Source organism: Phyllopteryx taeniolatus, chromosome 20, assembly GCF_024500385.1.
Source record: "Phyllopteryx taeniolatus isolate TA_2022b chromosome 20, UOR_Ptae_1.2, whole genome shotgun sequence".
In the NCBI taxonomy this organism is placed as follows: domain Eukaryota; kingdom Metazoa; phylum Chordata; class Actinopteri; order Syngnathiformes; family Syngnathidae; genus Phyllopteryx; species Phyllopteryx taeniolatus.
This window is the reverse complement of record NC_084521.1, coordinates 6,265,592-6,288,180: the sequence shown is the minus strand read 5'-3', so window position 1 is coordinate 6,288,180 and position 22,589 is coordinate 6,265,592. Positions and strand designations below refer to the sequence as shown.

The 22,589-nt window shown below is 40.9% G+C and overlaps 2 protein-coding genes across 3 annotated transcripts in view; one reads left to right on the top strand and one right to left on the bottom strand.

Moving 5' to 3' along the window:
• lmbr1 (limb development membrane protein 1) overlaps positions 1-22,589 on the top strand; it is a 47,469-nt gene that overhangs the window by 18,896 nt on the left and 5,984 nt on the right. For both annotated transcript variants that reach the window (XM_061757577.1, XM_061757578.1), the window contains 10 exons: positions 1,130-1,256; positions 1,992-2,060; positions 2,168-2,232; positions 2,720-2,792; positions 6,539-6,628; positions 8,893-8,969; positions 10,927-11,004; positions 19,614-19,690; positions 20,556-20,646; positions 21,357-21,423. In XM_061757577.1, the coding sequence (XP_061613561.1) occupies positions 1,130-1,256; positions 1,992-2,060; positions 2,168-2,232; positions 2,720-2,792; positions 6,539-6,628; positions 8,893-8,969; positions 10,927-11,004; positions 19,614-19,690; positions 20,556-20,646; positions 21,357-21,423 (814 nt within the window). The remainder of the gene's footprint in view (positions 1-1,129; positions 1,257-1,991; positions 2,061-2,167; positions 2,233-2,719; positions 2,793-6,538; positions 6,629-8,892; positions 8,970-10,926; positions 11,005-19,613; positions 19,691-20,555; positions 20,647-21,356; positions 21,424-22,589) is intronic.
• rnf32 (ring finger protein 32) overlaps positions 9,607-22,589 on the bottom strand; it is a 28,390-nt gene continuing 15,407 nt past the window's right edge. Inside the window, exon 8 of the mRNA XM_061757580.1 lies at positions 9,607-9,732. The gene's annotated coding sequence lies outside the window, so the exon portion shown is untranslated. The remainder of the gene's footprint in view (positions 9,733-22,589) is intronic.

Here is a 22,589-nt window from a genome sequence, read left to right as displayed (position 1 = left end):
TTTAGCCTGGGTTTCTACATGGAGACTTCTGGGACATTTTTCTCGAAATTTAACATAAGTGTGTGGAAAAATTATTCCTGGGAAGCTACGAGGCAGAGATTTTTCATCAACCTTTATTTTGCAATTGAATTTGAGTTATCCAATAAATTTTTTTCACCCCTAGTTTAAACACTACAAAAGAAGAATTTGTGAACATTGTCTGTACATCTTGTGTAGGAGGTATATCTAAGGCAGTGTTTGGCCTTGACGCAGGGTTACGCTGTTTAGCAGAGACTTTTAAAAATGTTTATGCAATTGCAGAGAGAGCTGGTGATTTTGGACGGATTAAAAAAAAAAAAAAAAGCTACCTGTCTGATTTAATTTAAACAATTCAGACCATTTGCACTCTTAAAAGGCTAGCCGATGATGAGCTGGGGCCGCTTTCAAAGGGAAACCCCCTTTGCGTACCTGTTGGCAAACGCTGAACAGCGACCGCACCGCCATTACTCTTAGCCGGTAACAAATTGCTCATGTGCAGCCAATTTAGGTGCAGCACCCCACTTGTTGCCGTGCGCCTGGCCCGCCGAGCTGACATGTCTGCACCAGCGCCTATCTATCTTGCCACGCTAGACAGTGTGGCTCTCCAGCAGTGGGGGTAAGGCAAACTGTGTGAACAGGTAGAGAGGGAGACTTTATTAACCACTCAGCAGTTTGTGACCCGGAAAACCCAAATTACCCCAAAAGCCTGCCGTCTGTGCCGCCCAGGATACAGCGGTGCTAGAGGAGCTCCTAATCGGGCCCAGATGGCAGGCCTGCTCTTGATCGCAGACAGTAGCTGACCTAGCACCCCCGCCCGCACCCCCTTCTTTTTTAATTTCACCTCTGCCAGTGCCCCGTTAGAGACGCTTTATAGAGCGCAATATGTATATAAAAGAGTCGTTTTACACAGGCATCAGCGGGAGCGTTTATATCATGTTTGTGTGCTGTGAGTGGAAAACGACGCAGTTTATTGTGGGAGTGTGCCGTGACGGGAGGAAACGGGACGTCAAGGAAAATGAAGCCTATTTAAAAAAATTAAACCTGATAGGATTTGAGGCTTTATGACCTGTGGCAAGACATTGAAAACATTTTTTATTTTTGTGCACTTTAGGGCATTAAGGCGCGTATTTTGGAGACCTTTGTGATGCTCTTCCTGTTGGCTCTGCTCATTCTGGGCATTGTGTGGGTGGCGTCGGCGCTCATTGATAACGATGCAGCCAGTATGGAGTCACTCTACGGTACGTATACAGTTACATTCACCAGATTGCACATTAGTTAATTTATTAGCACATGACTAACTCATGAAACAAGATCAAGTCAAATAGCCCAAAACAAGAACATTATAGCTGGTATTATGTTTCTGGAAGTGTTTTTATATTTTGCAAATAAATGTCATTTACAGTGGGGCTTTCAACATATTTGAGTGCATCTATATGAATGTGTTGAAACTTGTGTGGCATGTTCAAAAACTATGCTTCAGTTTTGATCAAAGACTAAATAAATGGTTTTAGTGACAGTTGCAAAAATATGTTTTCCGCCTCAAAGTGGACAAACTTGACTCTTTGTGCCTGTTAAATTTAGTGATTATTATTTCTATTACATTTAACATTTAATTATTCATTGTTTAATTTATTTTGAATGCATTGATTTTAGTAATATAAGGTTTTTATCATTTTGTCATTTTCATTTAATTGTATTTATTTTTATTATCCTATTTTCATGTATTAATTTTACTCATAGGGATTTAATAACTATACTTTAATATTTTATTTTACATTTTATTATTTTACTAATTAAGGGATTTATTTAAAAACATAATTTTAATTTATTATAATTTAGTTTTTAATTAAAACATTTGGTTCATTTTTATTGTATTAATGTTACCTAATTTTCATTCATTTATGTTGACCTTTTTGCAGTTTTAATTTAATTCAATGTCTTTTTTTATGTATTAATTTTACTAATCTCTATAGACCTCTGGGAATTCTACCTACCCTACCTTTACTCCTGTATATCTCTGATGGGAGGACTGCTCTTACTCAGTAAGCCTTTTCACTCAATATCATTTTAACGAGACTGTAGTACTTTACATTTTGACGCTTCTTATTCAAACAATTGTTTTAATGTGATCTATTTGTCCGCCTTGTAGTGTGCACCCCTGTGGGATTGTCAAGGATGTTCACCGTCATGGGCCAGTTACTTGTCAAGCCAACGGTAGGTCATTAATGTTGCGCAGTATACTGGTACAAAAAAAAGTACCGCGATACCCCTCTGTACAAAATGCAACGATACCACATATTTTCAGTACAAGTACTTTTACGAGTGACTGTTCTGCTCTCTTGAACGTGCGGTGCGCAGGTCAGCTAATAGTGAAAATTGATAAAATGAGATGTCAACCAGTGTCCCACAACAGTGCCACAGGTCATAAAGCCGCAAATCCTATCAGGTTAAATTTTTTTCAACAACTCAAATTTGTGGTTCTACTGAAGGAGAATGTTTTCCCATCGAGTTGTTAAACTTAACTAGAATTTAGAAAGACTGAGGAGACTACGAGAGTCTGAAAAATGTCCGTCTCGGCTCTTTACGTATTCAGCCGCGGACTACAAATACGTCACCAACTCATCCTCCCATCTGCCATCTCTCCAGTCCCACTTCAGCCCTAATTATATCCCATTTTCATCTCCTCTCCCTCACGCTTCAGATCCTGGAGGACCTGGATGAGCAGATTTACTGCATCCATTTGCAAGAGGAAGCCCTTCAGAGGAGATTAAACGGTATGTCTGTCCGAGACGTGTTGGCACATTATACGGGAGGGGAAGGGGTCGGACGGCCCTATTTGGTCTGATGGAGCGCGCCACACTGGAATCAATTAACGAGGAAGATGTGGTCACGCACACACTTGACATCGAGCATGCGGCGCAAAGGCCCGCTTGAAATTTCTTAGTTTCTTCATCGTTATGATGCTCAGACCAAATAAAATACCATTTTGAGGGCTTTCCTATACCCCAAAACTCAAATTTTGCAGCCATGTTCATCCAGTTTCACTAAGGAACATGAGATAAGGTCTGTCTATCTGTCATGAGTAGACCCTTGAGAAAGTTTCAAAAACCATTGCTTGAAAAGACACTTGAAGTCTACCATTTTCTTGAAGCGTCATTTTTTTGGTGTCATTTTGGCAAACGTGAACAACTTGATAAAGACAACTGTTTAAACACCAACTCTAATCGAATCAGGAAATGTATTGGTCCATTGATGGTAGGGGTTTAAAGACTTTTTTTGTAGTCGATGCTAAGGTGACGTTAATGAATTGATGACATAATTTTTTTCAGTTGTCAACTCACTGTGCGCGTAACTATTTGCTTTCAATAATTTGGTCAGTAATTTACAAAAATAACAGACCCATATAAATATAGTAGAGAATAGCCTTGTGAAAAATATGAAATTGATGCCACCTGAGGCGTCAGTGTTGTTAATGCCAAAACCTGATTGCCGATTAATTGACTTCAAGCACTAACCCTCATTGCGGAGTGGTAAATTTGATACTAGTTGGTTCAACCCCCCAAATTCATGGATCAAACACATGTAAATTTTGCCTACAAGCCTTTGAATGTGTTTTTCAGACAATTATTTACTGTAATTAAGACTTTTATGTCGCTGCTGTAGGAATGGAACTCCAATATAAACCGAGGAACCACTACATACGTTTGATTTGAAAGATTCAGTTCAAGGCACTCTCAGTGCTGGTAAAACGATTGCCTCATTTACTGCCAGGCCTAGAACAGTGTAGTCCAGCTAATGGGGTAGAAATTAATCTTTGATAAGAACTTTTGGCTCACTTCTGCCGTCACTGATTAACTTTTCACTGTGATATAAAAAGGACACCAGGCGGAGTTCCCGCTGTGCCCTCGTTGACTTTGCTACAAAGCGAAAGTCTCGAGGAAGTTTGGGAAGGTGTTCTTTCTTCCGCCCTCGTCACCTGCATTTCCTTTTCATGTCCTGTTCTGTTTGCAAATTCTTTGTGGAACACTGAATAATCTCAAGAGGCAGGAAGTTTTGGCCACCTTCCAAAACCTACTTTACTATTAAGTCAAGCGCGCAACCAAGTGTACAGATGGGAGCAAATGAAGAGTCTTTTCACACCAGGGAGGTATAGGAGATCAACCCCTGTGATAGCGAGTGTGTTTTTAAATACTGCGCTGGCCACCTCCATAGAATGCCACCTGAGCGTTGTGCTTCCTTACGGCTCATTCCACGCTGCCACGCTTTGAACTAAACGACAGAATAATTGCAATCTCTTGTCTTATCGCCCCCAGGAGCCGTTTGATCTATTCAAAGCCTCAGTGAGGGGCACAAAAGAAAACAGTGGTCAACGTCGTCATCGGTCCATTTTTGCCCTGTTCTCAGTCCGGACATGAATGCGTTCAATGTACATATTGTGTACATGCTCACACAGCGGCTTGGAAATGCAGTTCAGGGAAAGTTCACGTGACACACTCCAAAGGTCTTGTCGCCTCCAGTTTGTGTTGACAGATACGCACTGTTGAGCTCATCAGGTGAAGCATTTGTTTATTGATGTACACGTCTGAGCCGTGTGAACACTACCTGTGTGGGGCATTTCCGAAGAAGGCAACTGAGCTGTCTTAGCTGCTGTTACTTTGCACAGCACTCGGTACATCATATGTTTGCCTTAGTCCCACTTTGAAAGATGGATGTCCAAACTTTTTCCACAGAGGGCTAAATGCAGAAAAATAGGAAAGAAGGAAGCGGCACACACTTCACCTTGTGTTGAGGAAACATGCTAAAACCAATTCAATATGCTGTAGATCAGCATATTGTATGGTAAGCAGTTAAACATATCGAAAGAAAAAAGGGTGTCTAAATCTCATTTTTTCTATTTTTGTAAACGTTAGCAATCGGTGTATTTTGATTATGCCAAGCTTGCATTGATGAGGTATATCCGATCTGTGTGTTTACGCTGACCTCATCGCCAAATATCTGATACGTCTGGGATTTTTACCCCCATTTGGAGTAGACTTGATTGAGATCCAAAGATACCCGATTCCTTGCAATTTTTTTTTTTTAAGAATTATTTTTTTAATATATACCCCTTTCGTATATATCCCAATTGTGCCAATTGAGAGCAAATAAATCTAAATGGTGTTACTTGAACCACACATTGTAAATTCACCCTTATTGGGCTTCGTTTCAACAGGTTTGCTTAGAAGAATGTGGGAAAGACATTTTTGTAAATTGAGCGTGTGTGTTGCCACGGTGTCCTTGAAAGAGCGTGACGCGCAGACAACAGCGCTCCTGTCCAGATGCTCTGCGGCACGACGACCTTGCCTTCGATTGTCTCGGCGTGCTGTTTTGCATATTTTTTTATTCCCCGGTGACGTCATTCTCCCGAACGTGGCACAAGGTTAGCGAGGATACGTCGCATTACTCTGGCCGCCGCTGGCTGCCAGAAGCCTCACTCAGCATCTCTACCTCGCTGTAACTCAGTCTCTTACTTGATGTTGCCAGCAGAAGGCAAAGGCAGGATATATTTAACTTCAGCCGGGAGTGACGTCACTTCGGCTACTGCAGTTGAGACCCTGCCAAGGCTCCATTACTCCTTCACTCGAGTGATGATAGCGTCCTTTGTTTCCGTGATTTATTTGGTATTAAGGACATAATATCTATCAGATGAACCATTTATCTGCCACGGGTGACATGCGGAGCCACGTTTAGATGTGTCATGCACACAAATAATACATTAGTTCTCTTTGGGATGAGAAGATTTGCGACTATTCGGTTCATCTCCAGGGAAAATACGTTTTCTTTGAACGGTCCGTTACAATTCCTTTTGTTTGTTGGCTTTTTAAAGTCTCAATTGTGCACCATTTTTGCTATCATTTAAGTCAGCGCATTGCTACTAACGTGACTAAACAATCTAGATCTATCCCTAATGTTTTAATATAGGAATAAAATTGCGTAACATAGTGATCAGCATCAGGATAGGGGCTGAGCCCTGTCACGAATAGCGACAAATTGTGAGTAATTGTGGAGTTTATAATTGCCCATATAAAAAGTTTAAACTGTATAAATATACCACAAATTCTGATCCGACAATACTGTAATAACATTTCAAACTCATCTTACAATATTACCCTGAAAAATAAATTGTTTAGAGATGATTAGATTGTGTTTCTTTTTATAGTCAATTTGGAAATGTTACTTAAAACATTTAACTTTAAATAAAATTGGCCTCAATTTAATGGATTTGTGTTATTTCCTACGGGAAAATGCAAAGAAATCTGAGATTGACCAGAAAAAAGCTGTTCGGCATTAGAGGTTGCACTGTACGTACTTTTTAGTTATTTTATGAGCAAAAAAAAAGATTCAAAGAAGTCTCATGTAAAGAGACTGTTTGTTTGCGGTCTGAACTTGGTGCAACTTCAAATCGTGCAACTTTTGGGCTGCTCTAGTTTGAAGGGATCACTGGACATGGTATGCTAAAACCTGTTTTTGTCTTGGTTAGGGTCATCCACCTGTGCATATACTCGAGGAGGCTTCACCCACCACCTCACTAAAGAACTGGACAGCATCAGAAACATGAGGAATAAACTGGGTATGTATTTGTGACGTTATGTGACAGCACTGATTTTTCCCTAAAGAAAAAACAAAAAAACATTGATTTTGTCCTCAATACAGTGTACCCCCGCTATATCGCAGGTCGTATCGCATATTTTTATTTTTTTTAAACGGTCTGTCGTGGAAATTGCTGCTATATTGCAAAAATCTCCGGTTTTACAGCATACTGTAATGGCCTCAGGTGGGACCGATGCACTTTTCAGTCATTTATTAAGCGCTGGGAGATAAACATAAACACAGTGAGCACACTCACATAGGAGCTGCTGTCAGCCACAGCTCACGCCCAGACACTCACAATGGGGGCTTGCTGACATCACATGGCACCCCACTTGGCCCCCTCTGTTAAAGGCACATATCTAACACAAAAACACTAAAATACATTTGCTCTGCCTGTGTGGCGTTTGCATGTTCTCCCCGTGCCTGCGTGGGTTTTCTCCGGGCACTCCGGTTTCCTCGCACATCCCAAAAACATGCATGGTAGGTTAATTGACGACTCTAAATTGCCCGTAGGTGTGAATGTGAGTGTGAATGGTTGTTTGTTTGTATGTGCCCTGCGATTGGCTGGCAACCAGTTCAGGGTGTACCCCGCCTCCTGTCCGATGATAGCTGGGATAGGCTCCAGCACGCCCGCGACCCTAGTGAGGAGAAGCGGCTCAGAAGATGGATGGATGGATTGCTGACAGACACTCCCTTCCCCCCCGTCTGCTTTTATTTCTTAATTTGGACGTGGACCAGACCTGCCTGATCATTTTCCATCCATTTTAGGATATTATAAATGAGGCTTTTGGGGAGCAGGCTTGCAGTGGTGGCCAGGGGAAGGGAGCCTACAGGCACTTAGGGATATTGGACAAGAAGCAAACTTTATATTGTAGCGAGCCTTTTAGTGATGTCATTAATTTAGAAGGATGGTGCTTCTAAAGTGCAGCTGGCAAACTTGTCGGCGGGGTGCAGGAGCGGCTGCACTTTGAGAATAAAGACTGACGAGGTTAGAAATTTAGCGCGGCAAGTCAATTTGGCTGAGGTCGTCGGTTACGTATCATGTGACTGATGACAGTAAGCTGCATAAAGATGTCAACCTAAAATCTGCCCGCGAAGACACAAAATGTACATCCCCTTCCTCTGTCTTCAGTTGATATCTTTTCATGCAAGATTTATGAGCAACAATTAAGTGATGAGCACTGCTAATTAAAGAGGAAGAGGGTGTTTTTTTTTTTTTTTTTTTTTTTTTTTGGAAGAAAATAGCCAAGGGGGGTGGCTGTGATGAGAGAGGACAACGTGTTTGGTACACACTCCTGTGATTATCTGTGTTTGTGTGTGTGTGTGAAGCTCGAGGTTTCACCGATTAATTAATTATCTACCGGTGAATAACTGGGAGGAACCCTATAATTATTGCTTTTCAAGATAATTTATTATGTAACATGAGTTACACCTGTGCACGGCAAATTAAAGTTCCTTTTTCTTTGTACTATTGAAAAGGTTTATTTTATCCATTTTATTATCATTTGTATTTTTGAATTGTTTCCTGTATTTTGTTTGCCTTTTTTTTAACGAGACAAAATATTATAAACAGTATGGCTATGGTTAGTATGTCACAATACCGGTTCTACCGTTATAATATTCAATATTATAACTCAAACTGTACACCATGGGTGTCAAACTATTTTTTGTTGTGCACCTCATCATAGTATTACAAACTGTATACAAACAAATTGATAACTAGTTTTGAAATTGGAAATAGGGAATAATTGTTCATCTATTGTTCAAGTTACAGTAAAAGGTCTGGTAGCAAAACAAATGCTTTCAGTATCTCAATGTTACTACGTATTAGATGAGACGATTTTAAATTATGGTACAAATTTTAGCAAGAATCATGGAAGTTGATACAAATTATTTGGTTTTGCGGGCCACATAAAATGATGTGGTGGACCAGATGTGGCCCCCGGACCTTGAGTTTGACTCCTGGGCTTAGACCAACAACTAGAATTTGGCTCATCGAAAATCACAAGCAGCTAGCCAGTCAGCAGTTAGCTAGCTTGTCGCTACTACAAAAAGTTAATGTAAAAGTCTACACATTCACTTAGTGCTATTTCTTGTCAAACAGCACAGACTCGATGGACTCAAACGCACCTCAGCAATTACAGATCAAGTCCTTGGGTTTACCAAACACTGCTCGACACTGTCTGAGAGTCTTATCAAGCCAACGGGAATTTAAACGTTGTGGCCATATATTTATTTTTCCAGAGAGAAGAAAGCAAGCATCTGGTTGGGAGAAGAACCTGCTGTATCCCATAGTGATGCTGATCCTTCTTGCAGGAACGGTGAGTGACCTATCGCTAAGCTGCAAGCTGTTTACCCGTGACTTGCACACCGCTTGGCTGCTGGCCACGCCGACCATCTTACACCTTTGCCCAGTCTGATTCCTTGGGTGTGATGCCCGTTTAAGATCATCCTCTATAGTCATCTTCAACAAGCGGGATGTCCACGAGATGGTATTAAATATCCGCATCTTAAGGGTTACCACACCGAAACATTGCTGCTAGTTTCATTAGCCCATCTATGGCGTTTTGCATTGTGTGTTAGTATTAAGCAAGTGGACTTTGGTCAGACAAAGTTATGCGTTGTTTGGTTTAATGCACTAAAGTGTAATTCTCTTAGTTTTATGTATGGTTTTCCAATAAACTTGAACTGAGAGTGGCAATAAACCACTTGAAGCAAACATTAGCCTCTTTTTTATAGAATAGTTCAGTGCCACCATCTAGCGCTTGTACCGTATTTCTTGCAACTCAAGACAAAAAAAGGGATGAGCGATGGCTCGTATTTCGAAAAAGTTGTAAGTCGGGTCCCTCGTAAGTCAATCTACCACTGTCCTGGTATTATGTGTAAAATAATGCTACACTGTTGTAAGCACCAGCATTATGACTTGGTGGTTAGCAAAAATGCCTTAAAGTTCCAAGGTTCTGAGTTTGAATCTCTGCTTCCTGTGTGGAGGTTGCATCTACTCCCCATGCTTGCGTGGGTTTTCTCCAGATAGTCCAGCTTCCTCCTACATTCCAGAGCATACGTGTAGGTTCATTGAAGACTCTGAAAAAGAGATGTCAAACTCATCTAATAGAAAAATGATGCTTGTTATATTTCTAGATGGCGGAACAGTGGACGACTGGTTAGAGAGTCAGCCACACAGTTCTGAGGACCGGGGTTCAATCCCCGGCCCCGCCTGTGTGGAGTTTGCATGTTCTCCCCGTGCCTGTGTGGGTTTTCTCCGGCCACTCCGGTTTCCTCCCACATCCCAAAAACATGCATGCATTGGAGACTCTAAATTGCCCGTAGGTGTGAATGTGAGTGTGAATGGTTGTTTGTTTGTATGTGCCCTGCGATTGGCTGGCAACCAGTTCAGGGTGTACCCCGCCTCCTGCCCGATGATAGCTGGGATAGGCTCCAGCACGCCCGCGACCCTAGTGAGGAGAAGCGGCTCAGAAAATGGATGGATGGATGGATATTTTTAGATAAAAAATTAATTCAGGTCATGAAAAATAGTGATACCAATCAATTTATGTTAAGAGGGAAATTGGTCAAAAAGAGTATCCTGTAAAAGTAAAGAAAATTTGCAATTTTGCTATCAAAAGAACAAATCCATTTTTGAGGGAAAAAAAACACAATTTGATTTAGTGGGCCACAAAAAAATGCTCTGGCAGGCCGGATCTGGCTCCCGGGCCTTGTGTTTGACATCAGTGCTCTAAATGTGCCATATTGCTTTGTCTACATTGGTGTGTAAACGTGTTTGCCCCCTTCCTGCTTTCTTATTTTTTTGCATGTTTGTCACACGTCAATGTTTCTCATTATCAAACAAATTTAAATATTAGTGAAAGACAACACAAGTAAACACAACATGCATTTTTTAAATGAAGGTTTTCATTGTTAAGGGAGAAATAAAATTCAATCCTGGTAATAAAATATGCAAAAAAATAAGAAATTAGGAAGGGGTCAAGCACTTTTTCACACCACTGTATATGTGCCCTGTAATTGGCTGGAAACCAGTCCAGGGTGTACTCCGTCTCTCGCACGAGCTCACCAGCGACCCTAATGAGGATAAGCGCTATAGAAAATGGATGGATGTTGTTTGAAAGTTAACCAAAATGTTAACATTACGCTACTAATACGAGGCCAGGGGATGACTAGCAATGCTAAACTAAGCTTTGTACTGGGGGCCCTCGTTTTACATCGGTACCAAAATACCAATGTCATGTTATGCAAGTACTGACTCATCTCTGTCCACAGACAATCTCAGTTCTTCTGGTGGCGCTGAACATCCTCTACCTGCTCGTGGATGAGACTGCCATGCCCAAAGGTTCAAAGGTAATCTTCAGCTTTGACCACAGTCGAAGTCACTAGTCCCCAACCTTTTTGTGCCACGGACTGGTTTCACGTAAAGCCATGGACAGACCAGGATGGAAACAAATTAAAAAAGGAAATAACGACTGTAATTCCTGTAATTATGAGCCCTGCACTTGTTTCTCTTCAGTGAGCCGGTCCCATCTTGGGGAAATGGGAAACAGTGACACCCAACGTGTGTTACTTCTCTCCAGTCTACTCCGCAATTGTGTTTCAGTCTCCGTCATTGCAGAAAATCCCATTTTACAAAGATAGGATGTAGGAAATGAATGGAAGGTATTCAGCTTTATTTGGCAGTTTTAAAGGCTTCATTGCCTCATTCATTGCAGTTTCTTGGAAGTTGTAGGCTCTTATTATGTCTTGTCATTTGGCTCTTTCCACTTTCCCATGACATTTGTTTTTGTACTCATTTTTGTGGGCTTGTGGGCTTACTTTTTTTTTTTTACTACCGTATCACGTGACTGAGACGAGCGGTCCGCGGCTCAGTGTTTGGCGACCGCTGGTCTAAGTGACATGTTTTTACCTCCCACACACCTAAAATGGAAAGCCGTATCTGACCTGCCACGTCCTGAGACATAAATCAAATTCCGGATATGCTCAGGTGCACGGTTGGAAGAAAAGGCCTGGGCAGATGTTAATCAGGGCCCCAACTTTTTTGTTTTGGAAGCTCATTGAAAGTCACGTTGCAGCACTTTCAAAAAAAAATCAGCGCACGCGGCGGCACGTCTCAAGTCCATGACGGCTGAAAGAGCGGCTCTTCCTCGCTTCAGAGATTTTCATCTCCGTCTAACATGCAATGTGTGTTAAACTCGGCTTATCTCGTTTCATCTACACTGACAGAGGTGTGTGTGTGTGTGTTGCATTCTTGTCTCGGCTGGGGCAACATCATGTATCGTATTTCCCCATCAATTCATTTTACGCTGTCTCGTGGACAACTGACAGGGCAAAATACCCCAAATTACCAGTCCTCAGCCCACTAAATGCTTTATAGCTGGATATATGCCAGGCATCTCATCTTTAAGTAAATTGAGCCATTGCCTTTGTCATTAATAACAAGTCTGATACGGACCAATTGCCATGTAAAACAAGAAAATAGAGAGCTGGTTCCGCTCTTTGTGGCTATAACCGCTTCCAATTTTTCTACCAAGACCTAATTTTTGTCCACCGCTTCTGGTGTTTGATGGGCTTCTTCCGCACTATACTCATCCAAGCACACCTCTATAGACCTTGGAACAGAGAAGGACCATCCCCAAAGTTTTCCCATCCAACGGGAAGCAGTACAAATGTCTTGTTAGATGAAGATGTAAGATTGATGGAGGACAAACAGGGGTCTAGCGCAAACCATTGAAAACTGTCTTAATCTCATTTTCAAAAAGCCTCCAAAAAAAGTATCAATTTGGATCAATTTGACCAGAGCAGTTTAAACCTCCAGCTATTCTATCTATTTGGAAACAGATTTTAAATTTTTTTTAAACCCAATTTATGTATATATTATGTTTTATAGCGATGAAACAGTGAAAAATGGACCCATAATAAAAAAGATGTCTACAACAACAATGCACAGGACAGACTGAAATACATAATCATATTAATTTACTGTTATTTTAGTTTTATTGTCTTCACTTTTGGGATGTTTCTGGTCCAATTGACCAGGTAACACACTGCTGTCAAACTCAAGGCCCGGGGGCCAGATCCGGCCCGTCACATCATTTTATGTGGTCCGCGAAAGCAAATCATGTGTGTTAACTTCCATGATTCTTGCTAAAATCTGTTCCAAATTTTTGTATATTCATATCTAATAAATAGTAATGAACTATTGTAAGCATGTTTTGCCTCCAAACCCCTTTTACAGTTACTTGAACAATAGTTGAACAAACCATTATCGTTGACTTCTGATTTCAAAACTAGCTATCCATCAATTTGATGTCTATGTGTAATGATATGATGAGGCGATTAACCATTGATATGGTTTTACAATCATAATGGCCCTCTGAGGAAAACCGTATCTACAATGTGGCCTGTGAAAAAAAATTGTTTGACACCCCTGAGGTAACACATATGTGTTTCACAAAACACAAAACTTTTGAAAATGATTCTGAAATGAAATTTGTCTTTATAAACAAATAACATACATATGTTGTTGTTATCTCAATTTCAAACAATGTACTCCACCAAAGTTAACCGATGCTACAGTATATGTAAAAGTTGAAGTGGCCTCAAAAAAGAGTCCTAAAGTCATACATTTGACTTCCTTAGACATTGAACGGAAAAAGTAATTGATCTAGACAACCACAGTGGACATCCTTGAGTTGGTTATGATATTGTAAAATCTGTCCACGTTCCAGTAGTAATGCCAGCTCAAACAAAACCATTGATTGCCTTTTGAATGACATGGAATTAAAATGAAAGATTTTTTATATGTATGATGCAAGCACTTGGCGAAGAGGCAATACTTAAAAATGTTTGCCCATATCCTGTATTATCTCTGGATTTAAATGATATAAAGAAGTCGCGAGTGTGGTGTGTTGTCAAAGAAATCCATCCAGACTGTGGGAAAGTCAAATGAGGCTGATTGTTGAGTTTGGGGGGGGGGGGGGGGGGGCACAATGGAATTGCCCTGTCAGTGTTTGCCCTCGCCTTCCCGACTAAGCATGCTGAGCAGGTGGCTCAGCATGGGGGCAAAAACGGCATGGTGGTGATGAAGATGAGGAAAAGGAAGAGGGCAAGCAGGTGGATGACGACGAGGAAAGAAGCGGCAGTCTGTCAAAGGACACCTTGTTTTACAGCCTGATGAACAAGCACTAAGAGCGGCTAATAAAATTCTTACCGCAGGCCGACTACTCTGCTAGTCCAACACTTGACACTGTATTTCCTTAAGTGGACTATTAGCTGCGGGCTCAACTCCTCCTTTCTAAGCGCACGCATCAGTGCAACATTGCTGACTTCCCCCCCCGTTGTTGCGTTGACGTCATAGCAACATGGCGAACCCGAGCTTCACAATGTGACAATGATCCCGTATTGCGAGGGATCAAAAACTACTTGGCCGCAACCAGCAGAGGCGCCATTTATTCAGTCTCAAAAAGCTTGAACGGTAGTGTATGCAGTGGATATAAAAAGTCCACACATTCCTGTTTAAAAGACAGGTTTATTTGATGGAAAAAAATGAGCTAAAGATAAATCATTTTAGATGAATAATTTCAAAAAATGTAAGTCTTTTTCTTTTAAGAGGAGAAAAAAAACATACAATAACTGGGTTGCATAAATACGCACACCCTCAACCACTTTTGGCTTTTATGACAGCACTCAGTCTTTTTGGTTAGGATTCACATCTTAATGTGGCAATATCTGCCCACTCTTCTTTTCAGAAAATGCTCCGAATCTCTTCACATCACCCCACAGATGTTCGATGGAATCGTTCATAATTCCCTCCACCTTGTCTAAGGCTTAAGTTCCAGCTAAATAAAAAACAGCCCCAAAGCATTCTGCTGTCACCACAATATTTCAGTGTAGGTATGGTGTTCTTTTGCTGATGAGCAGTGTTGTGTTTGTGCCAAACATAGCTTTTGGAATTATGGCCAAAGAGTTCAACCCTAGGCGTTTGGGATTTGTTGTTTTTTTCACTGTAAGATAAAGCTTCCGTAAAAACCACGTATTTGCCAGAAATTCCTACACATCCTTCAGTGTTGCTGTCGGCCTCTTGGCAGCAACCCTGACCAGTTTTCATTTCATCTTTTCATCAATTTTGGAGGGACATCCAGGTCTTGGTAATATCACGCTTGCCATATTTTGGCCACTTGATGATGGCTGTCTTCATTGTGATACAAGGTATATTTAATGCTTAGGAAATTATTTTGTACCTTTCTCCTGACTGATACCTTTCAACAATGAGATCCCTCTCATGCCGCGGAAGCTCTCTGCAGACCGTGAGTTGTGCCATAAGATGTGACTACAAAAATGTCAGGAAAATCCAAGTAGAACAACTGAACTTTTTATGGGTTAACCAGAGGCATTTTAAATGGCAGCAGTTGTGTGCTAACACCCATCTAACTTGAGTTTAAATATGATTGTAAAACTCTGAGCACAGCCACAACCTCAGTTATAAGAGGGTGTGCACACTTGTGCAACCACATTATCTCAGTTATTTATTTTTACTTCCCCTCTTAAAGATTTCCTTTTTTTTCAAACTGACTTGTACAAATCATAGGTCACATTAATGGTGGAAAAAGCTTTGACTTGATTTATCTTGGGTTCATTATTTATATCACAAAACAAAATGGCATTTGAACAGGGGTGTTTAGACTTTTTATATCCACTGTATACTCAACGGTGTGTTTTCATGGAAAACATGAAATTGTCTGGGTGACAGAAATATTTTTCATGTACCAACGACAAACACAACAGAGGGTTAAAATATTTGTTTTGAAAAAGTTTAAATAGCGATTAATCAATTATAGACTGGTAATTTTCCCTGTAGTCAATCAGGAAATTAAATATCATATAATTACCTACTTGGCACAGTTCATTTTGGCCTGACCTGTCTGTGAAGACCTTTGAATGGCAGACATTTAGCAATCTGTGGATAGCCTGCAAAGCCTTACTTTTCACCGTGATAAGCAATATGACTTAATGTCATCAGCTTTATATCTCATGCTAGTTTGAACTGTGATGCCAAATTAACCCCAGTTAGTCCTCATTTAGCTACCATTATTTAATTGCCAACTTTAGGAAATTGATGACTAGAAAAAAAAGCAACAAGGTCTCACGGCGAAACTGTTGTCATCATAAATTTGGGAAGGTCCTTGGCCTAAGGCAAAGATAACACAAATCTTCGCTGCAATTGCTTCTGTGAATAATGCTGCCGAGCAAACACTGTCTTTTTAGAATCCCCCCCCCCCCCCGCCATTCCTCTAAATTACACACGATGTATGTAAATGGATAGATACATCTGTCATTGGAAATAGGAGCTTGATGAAATTAACTTGCAATTTGATGGAAAATCAAAAAGACACACTAATTTGCACATTAATAAATGGGGAGAACATGAAACGAAGATCCGTACATTTATCAGAGCATAATCCCGCATCAAATTTTAATTGATTATTACCGCAAACTTTCACTTTCAAAAAGAGGAAAGCATAACTTCCTGGAACAAGGTAAAAGGATAGGGGGTTTGCATGATCCAGCTAACTAACAAACAACAGATAAATGAAAACTAACACGATAAAAACGTACCTTCCTCAACCGAGGTAAAAAATAAACATTGATTCTGCTAACTAAAAAAAACAAGATCCAAAATCTAGTTTCCGTGACAATGTAAAAATCTGAAGTCTTAGTGCTATTCGGCTAACTAAGGAACAAACAGAAGGTGATAAAAACATAACATTCTTGGCTCTGGTAAAAAAAAAAAAATTCAGGGTGATCCATCTAACAAACAGACAACAAAAACCCTAACTCCCTTGACCGAGGTAAAAATCTAAACTTTTTGCTTGATCTGGCTAACTAAAACAAATGACGAGAGCTAATTTTGTTAGTGACGTCTAAATCTGAGATTTTAGTTAATCCGCCTAGCTAACAAACAAACAACAGACGACGAAAAGCAAAACATCCTTGACTGAGGTCAAAATCTGGACTTTTAGTATGATCCTGCTACATAATGAACAAACACCAAATGTTGACTTCCTTGTTTAAGATACTAATCTGACTTTTTTGCATGATCTGTCTAATTAAGAAACTGATGAATGGTGATATTACGCCCCCCCCCCCACACACACAAACGTAGTGTTTGCCTGCAAACAACAAGGTGTTAATGTGGCGACCGACAACCGTGATGACTGAAGTGCTCCAGGCTGTACAGGCCACCCTTAACCCCAGCCTACCCACACCCACCCGAACCGCCCCTCCCCTTGACCCCCCACTTCGCCCCGTCGTCAGCCTTCCTGCTACTGCAGTGAAAAGACGAGTTGAAAGGAAGTGTACTGAGAAAGTTTGCCATCCTCAGCCTATACATAAGCGAGCGCACACACACACACACACACACAAAACCTTCCCACCCTCCTGTCTCCCTCCCTCCCTCCCTCCATTAATAAATGACATCACATGCCGTCTGGTAATTCCCGGTGTAAGAGCACTGCACCATGGCTCTGCAGTAAACTCACTCGGGATGACGGTTGCATAAAAAGGCATGAAACAACCTGCCAGACCCCCCCACCCCGAGTTCTGGCTGCTTCACCAAACAAATCAAGATAATGACACTCACTGTGGCTAAGAAAGATATAAAACATAATTAGAAAGAATAATCTAAAACTTGGCCCTTACTCCTCTGAAGCCTAACTTGGGAGTATATTTGCCCTGGCCATTAGCTCTACTTTTATGAAAGCTGTCATTTGGCAGGTTTTATTGACGCCATCAAAGGTCATAATTCTACATCATGTTTATTATGGCGCTTGTACTCCGATGCTGGGCTGCATTTTGCTGAAAGGTGTTATGATAAGTTGCAATAGACACACCTCGCAATGCTATGCACTTTAAGACAACTGCATGTTACAGTGTCATCACAACCAGAATACTGCAAGGGGGAGCAATCCATATTTGGACTAAAAACCCCAATTTGGATTGTACATTTATCTGCATTTCTTTTTCAGTAAAACTGGCAAAACACCATGCCTTCAAATTCTGAGAAAGGTAAAAAAATCATAAAAAATAAAAACACACTACAATACATTACATTACTGCCCAGAAAACAATGGAAAATGTCCTTTGCTTGCAATGTTAAAAAAGTGTGTGTGTGTGGGGGGGGGAATAGCATATAAATGTTAAATATGGCCCCATTTTTAACATTTGTAAAATAGTGTTGTTGTTTTTTTTTAAAGTGAATATTCTGAAAGTGAGGAAACAAAACTTAGTTAACTAACTTACTTAACTGCTCGATCCGGACATTCATCACAGTGTAATCACATCGAAATTGTATGCATTATTGCACAAACGTCCACAAAAATTAGGTGATGTAGTTTTGACATTATTCTCCCAAAGATGATGTAGATCTTGAAGTTTTTGGCAATCCGCCTAACATAAACATACATTTCTTGTTTGCTTTTTAAAAACGTGGCATTTTTGTCTGAATCCTGCAAACTAACGATCTACCAACAAGCAGAACACGCAACTTCCTCGACTACGGTAAAAATAAGACGTTTTTGCGTGATCGAGCAAACGAATAAAACAACAGGGTACAAATAATAGATTCCATAACTTCCGTGACTGATTTAAAAATCTGTTTGATCCTGCTGAAAAATGTCAAGTGATTAAGGCGTCACGTCCTCGACTGAGGTAAAAATCTGAAGTTTTAGCATCATCAGCTAACTAACGACGCAACAATGTGATTAGCCTGCGTGAGCCTGCTAACCAACAACAAACGATTAAAACATAACGTGCTTGGATGAGGTAAAATAAATAAATAAATCAGTGCGTCTCAGCCAAGATTGAAAAGAAAAGTGAGCCATTGACAGTCCCGTCTTCCTTGTGGATTCAATGTGAGTGTGAGTGGAACGTACAATACAGTGTTCCTCCCAAAGAGCAAACGACCGTGCCAAGTGTTGGAAAAGCAAATATTTATCAAGTGACTAGAGCGATGCAGGCTCTGTGCAGAGCATGTCGATGGATGTCTTTTTTTTCCTGCTTCTATTTCAAAAGCCTCGCGGAGGGGCGGGGCTAGTGGTGTTGGTGTTGGGTGCTGGATGTATGTGTGTTTGCTCAAGTATTTGTTGTATTGTTTTTAAGTTTTTGGCACGCTCGCGCCTTGAACGCTCGCCTCAACGAAAAGCATTTTTTTTGTTTTTTTTTTTGTTTGAACACCTGGTCACATATTGTATGATGGGCCGTGATTTGAAAAGAATCCTCTTTCATCTTGTTCCATTCATGATTTTGATTGGCTCGCCGCACAAGTAGGGAAATTCTTTGAGGCACAAATTACTTTGCACGATCGTTCTGTCTCGCTGGATTTACACTGCAGCTCTAAGTGCCCAATTCCCTGTATGTGTATACTGACATTTTCAGTCAGTCATATCTGATTTCTGTTTTCAAGAAAATCTGAATTGTGTCACAAAATCTATTTTCCAAAATGTGAAGCTTTGGCATTATCATGCTAACTAATGAACGTGCAACAGAAAAATTACAGTTGGCTTCGAAGAAAATATGAATTTCTTGCATTATCGCGCTAACTAGCAAACTGACAACAACAAAATGGCGAAGGAGGTAAAATTCTTGATTGTTTTTGCGTGATCCGGCTCACCTATGAAAACAAAACTTGCTTGGTTGAGGTAAAACTTGCAAGTTTTTGCATTATTTTGCCAACGAACAAACATATCTAAGGCATCATAAAAATATGTTTTTGCGTTATCGTGGCAACTAATGAATAGGCAGCAAAGAAAAACTGTCACCTGAGGTAAAACTCAAGTTTTTGCATTACCGTGCTAACAAACAATGTAAAAATACCTGTTGACTAACGAACAAACAACAGGTAATGTTTTTGATTGGTGATGTGTTACAACATTGACTAACCGAGTTCTTCCACCTTCCAGGACCGAGGAGGCATCGGGAACACCTCTCTGTCTACCTTTGGCGTAGTCCAGGCCGTGTTGGAGATCATCCTCATGTTGTATCCTTTTAGTGACCATCCACCCCCACACCTCTACCACATCCCCATGCTTTTTGTTTTGTTTTTTAGCATGCTCCACGGCCAAGAGCAACACTGCCACTGTTTACCCACGACATAGTTGAGCCAGAATCCTTCCGGAAGACATGTTGTGTGCCGTTTCGTCACCTTTTATCAAACACTGAAAAGGTGACGACTCGGAACGGCTACAAAAAGTCAATTAAAGCTGCTCTGCTGGCAGAGGCGCTTTTTCCCTTCATTTAAAAAGCCAGTTTCTCTTAGCATTATAACATTTGGTAAAAAATCTTGATTTGGATATCGTAATATTCGGTTTTAATTCGACTTTTTGTAAAGGATTAACCACGAGAACCAAGGTTCTACTGTCTTTCATTCAAACTTACTGTAGTTCAGGGGTCACATCCAGCGTAATGTGATGACAAGTGGACTGAACCAATAAAATCCCAATGTAATTAAGTTTCTGTTTTTCTACTTTCTTTTAATAGAAAGCAGTACAAGTGCTGTACATGTGAAAATCTTTGCATATAATGACCTCTCCGTTTACAAAACAATAAGAACAAAATGACATTTCTCAGGAAAAATGTGCAGATGTTTTTTCACTTTCAAATTTGTCCTACGGGCCGAAATGTATGCAGTGTTTATTTTTTTTCATATAAATATTTCTCGTAATTCTGACTTTATTACCGCATGAGCGTAAGTTAGTAATACACTCCTACGTTGCAGCCTTTGTAACGGAACGCTGGCGTTAACCGGGGACTCCCATGTCCTTAGCTCGTTGTCTGAGGGGCCATTTATTGCTGCTTGTAGCTTTATCATCATTTTCTCGCTCCTTGACCGATTCGATGCCCAGTTATTTGATGGCTTCCTCCGTGGTTGGCTTCTATAGCCTGCGCCTCTTTGAGGGTCTCACTCCTAGGAAGGATGATACAACCATGACAACGGTAAAGACAGGGGTGCACAAGGGTTGGGGGGTGTGGTGGGGGGGTCAGGGTGAAGTGGGGGCAAGGGTGCTGAGAATGTTCCGAAGGTGCCCCCCTCTCTGTGTTTCATCTATTTCCTCAACACCCCTTCAAACCTCCTACTGCTCACTAATGTTTTCCTCCTGGCCTTTCAATGGCTTTAGTTGATCGCTCCAATATTTGTTTGTGGGGTGCGCAAACACCAGCAAAGTGCAAGCTCTTTTCTTGACATCAGAGGGTGGGAGTTTTTTTTTTTTTTTTTTTTTGTCAGCGAAAGGGGGTAAGAGGATGTGAGTTCTTTTTGGCCCATAGTGGCATCTATTCACTTGGTAATGAGTTTGAGAGTGGTGAGGCTTGTTAACTGGCTGCGACGCTCCGGTGAAAGGACAATAATACACAGAGAACCTGGTAATGAGCAACTTCACAGGCACCAACTGTACAATATGTTGAGCCCATTTAACATCAAGTGCTGTGTGCATGTGTGTGGCCACGTCAATTAGTGCCACTTTCCTTTTTTTTTTTCTTCTTACCCGCCCACTTCTTAGTTTTCTCTGAAGTAGTGATGAGCATAATAATCGATTAGTCAAAGTAATCATCAATTGCGTGGAATTAATCGCCAATTAATCTTGACGTAATGATGAGAAAATGGAGTGCACTCATTTGATGACTCACTCAACTCTCCTATTTTGTAGATCATTGGATGCTGTGTGTCCATCCTAGTGCTGAGTTCAGCCCTGCCAGTAATGTCCAGAACATTAGGTGAGTACCGGTGTCTACCTTTACCGTTGCGGTAACCACCGCCTTTATCAAGACGATAACGCACACAGTATAGCAAGGATCCCCCCCCCCCCCCCCCCCCCCCCCCCCTTCTAATGACAGTTACATTCTCCCAATGCTTCCCATAGTGACATTAGAAATGAAAGGAACGCTGGGAGCGGAGCTTAAAAAGTAAAAAAAAAAATGACAGGAGCAGCACTGTCACATAACACTGGCACTAATAAACATGCAGTGCAAAGCACAGCTGTTCAAATAGCATTTGTGTGTGTGTGTGAGAGTGCATACAGTGACTCACTTGCAAGCTTTACAAAATATCAACAGGTTCTGCTTTGTGATGCTGAATAGATGAAAAGGAGTCAAGGCATGAGATTGAGTTGAAGAGCAGGGTTGGGAGGGTTACTTTAAAAATGTATTCTGATACAGTTACTAGTTACCTGTAAAAAAAAACGTAAGGTAACGTCAGTAACGTAATCCAAGTACTACATTAATGTAACTTCATTACTTTCAATTAATTTGGGATATCACAAAATAAATTCAATATCAATAGATTTTGTATTCATGTAGTATATTTTTCAAACGTTCTTGTCATGTAACTGAAAGAACAAATTTTTGTGCCAATTTTCCATTTAAAACAATCCCGCAAATAGGTTAGCCACTACGCTACGAGGAAGGGCTGTCTCGCTATCCACTACATCAGGGGTGGCCAACCCGCGGCTCGCGAGCCTCATGCGGCTCTTTAACTAGTTTCATGCGGCTCTTCAGGAGCTGTAACATGACATGCGTCAAAAATTCTTGGCTGGCGCTGTCATTCACTCCCCTACAGCTAGATGGCACACTGACCATGTAAGCCTGTTTGAGTGACGTCAAACGAGCGACGAGAGAATCTTTGGTGTGACATCATTTGTGTTGTAAACAATTTCCGACAAGTTACCTCTTGAAATGGCAGGGAAAAAAAGCACATCCAAACGAAAATATGAAGAAGAACACAGGACGTTTTTGCCAGAGTGGGAGAGTTTATATTTTTTTGTTAAACGTAATGGCAAGCCGATCTGCCTTATATGTCACGCAGCATTAGCGCATTTCAAAGCTTCAAATCTTCAGCTCACTCCACCCTAACATCGAACAGGAATTTCCAAAAGGGACTGAAC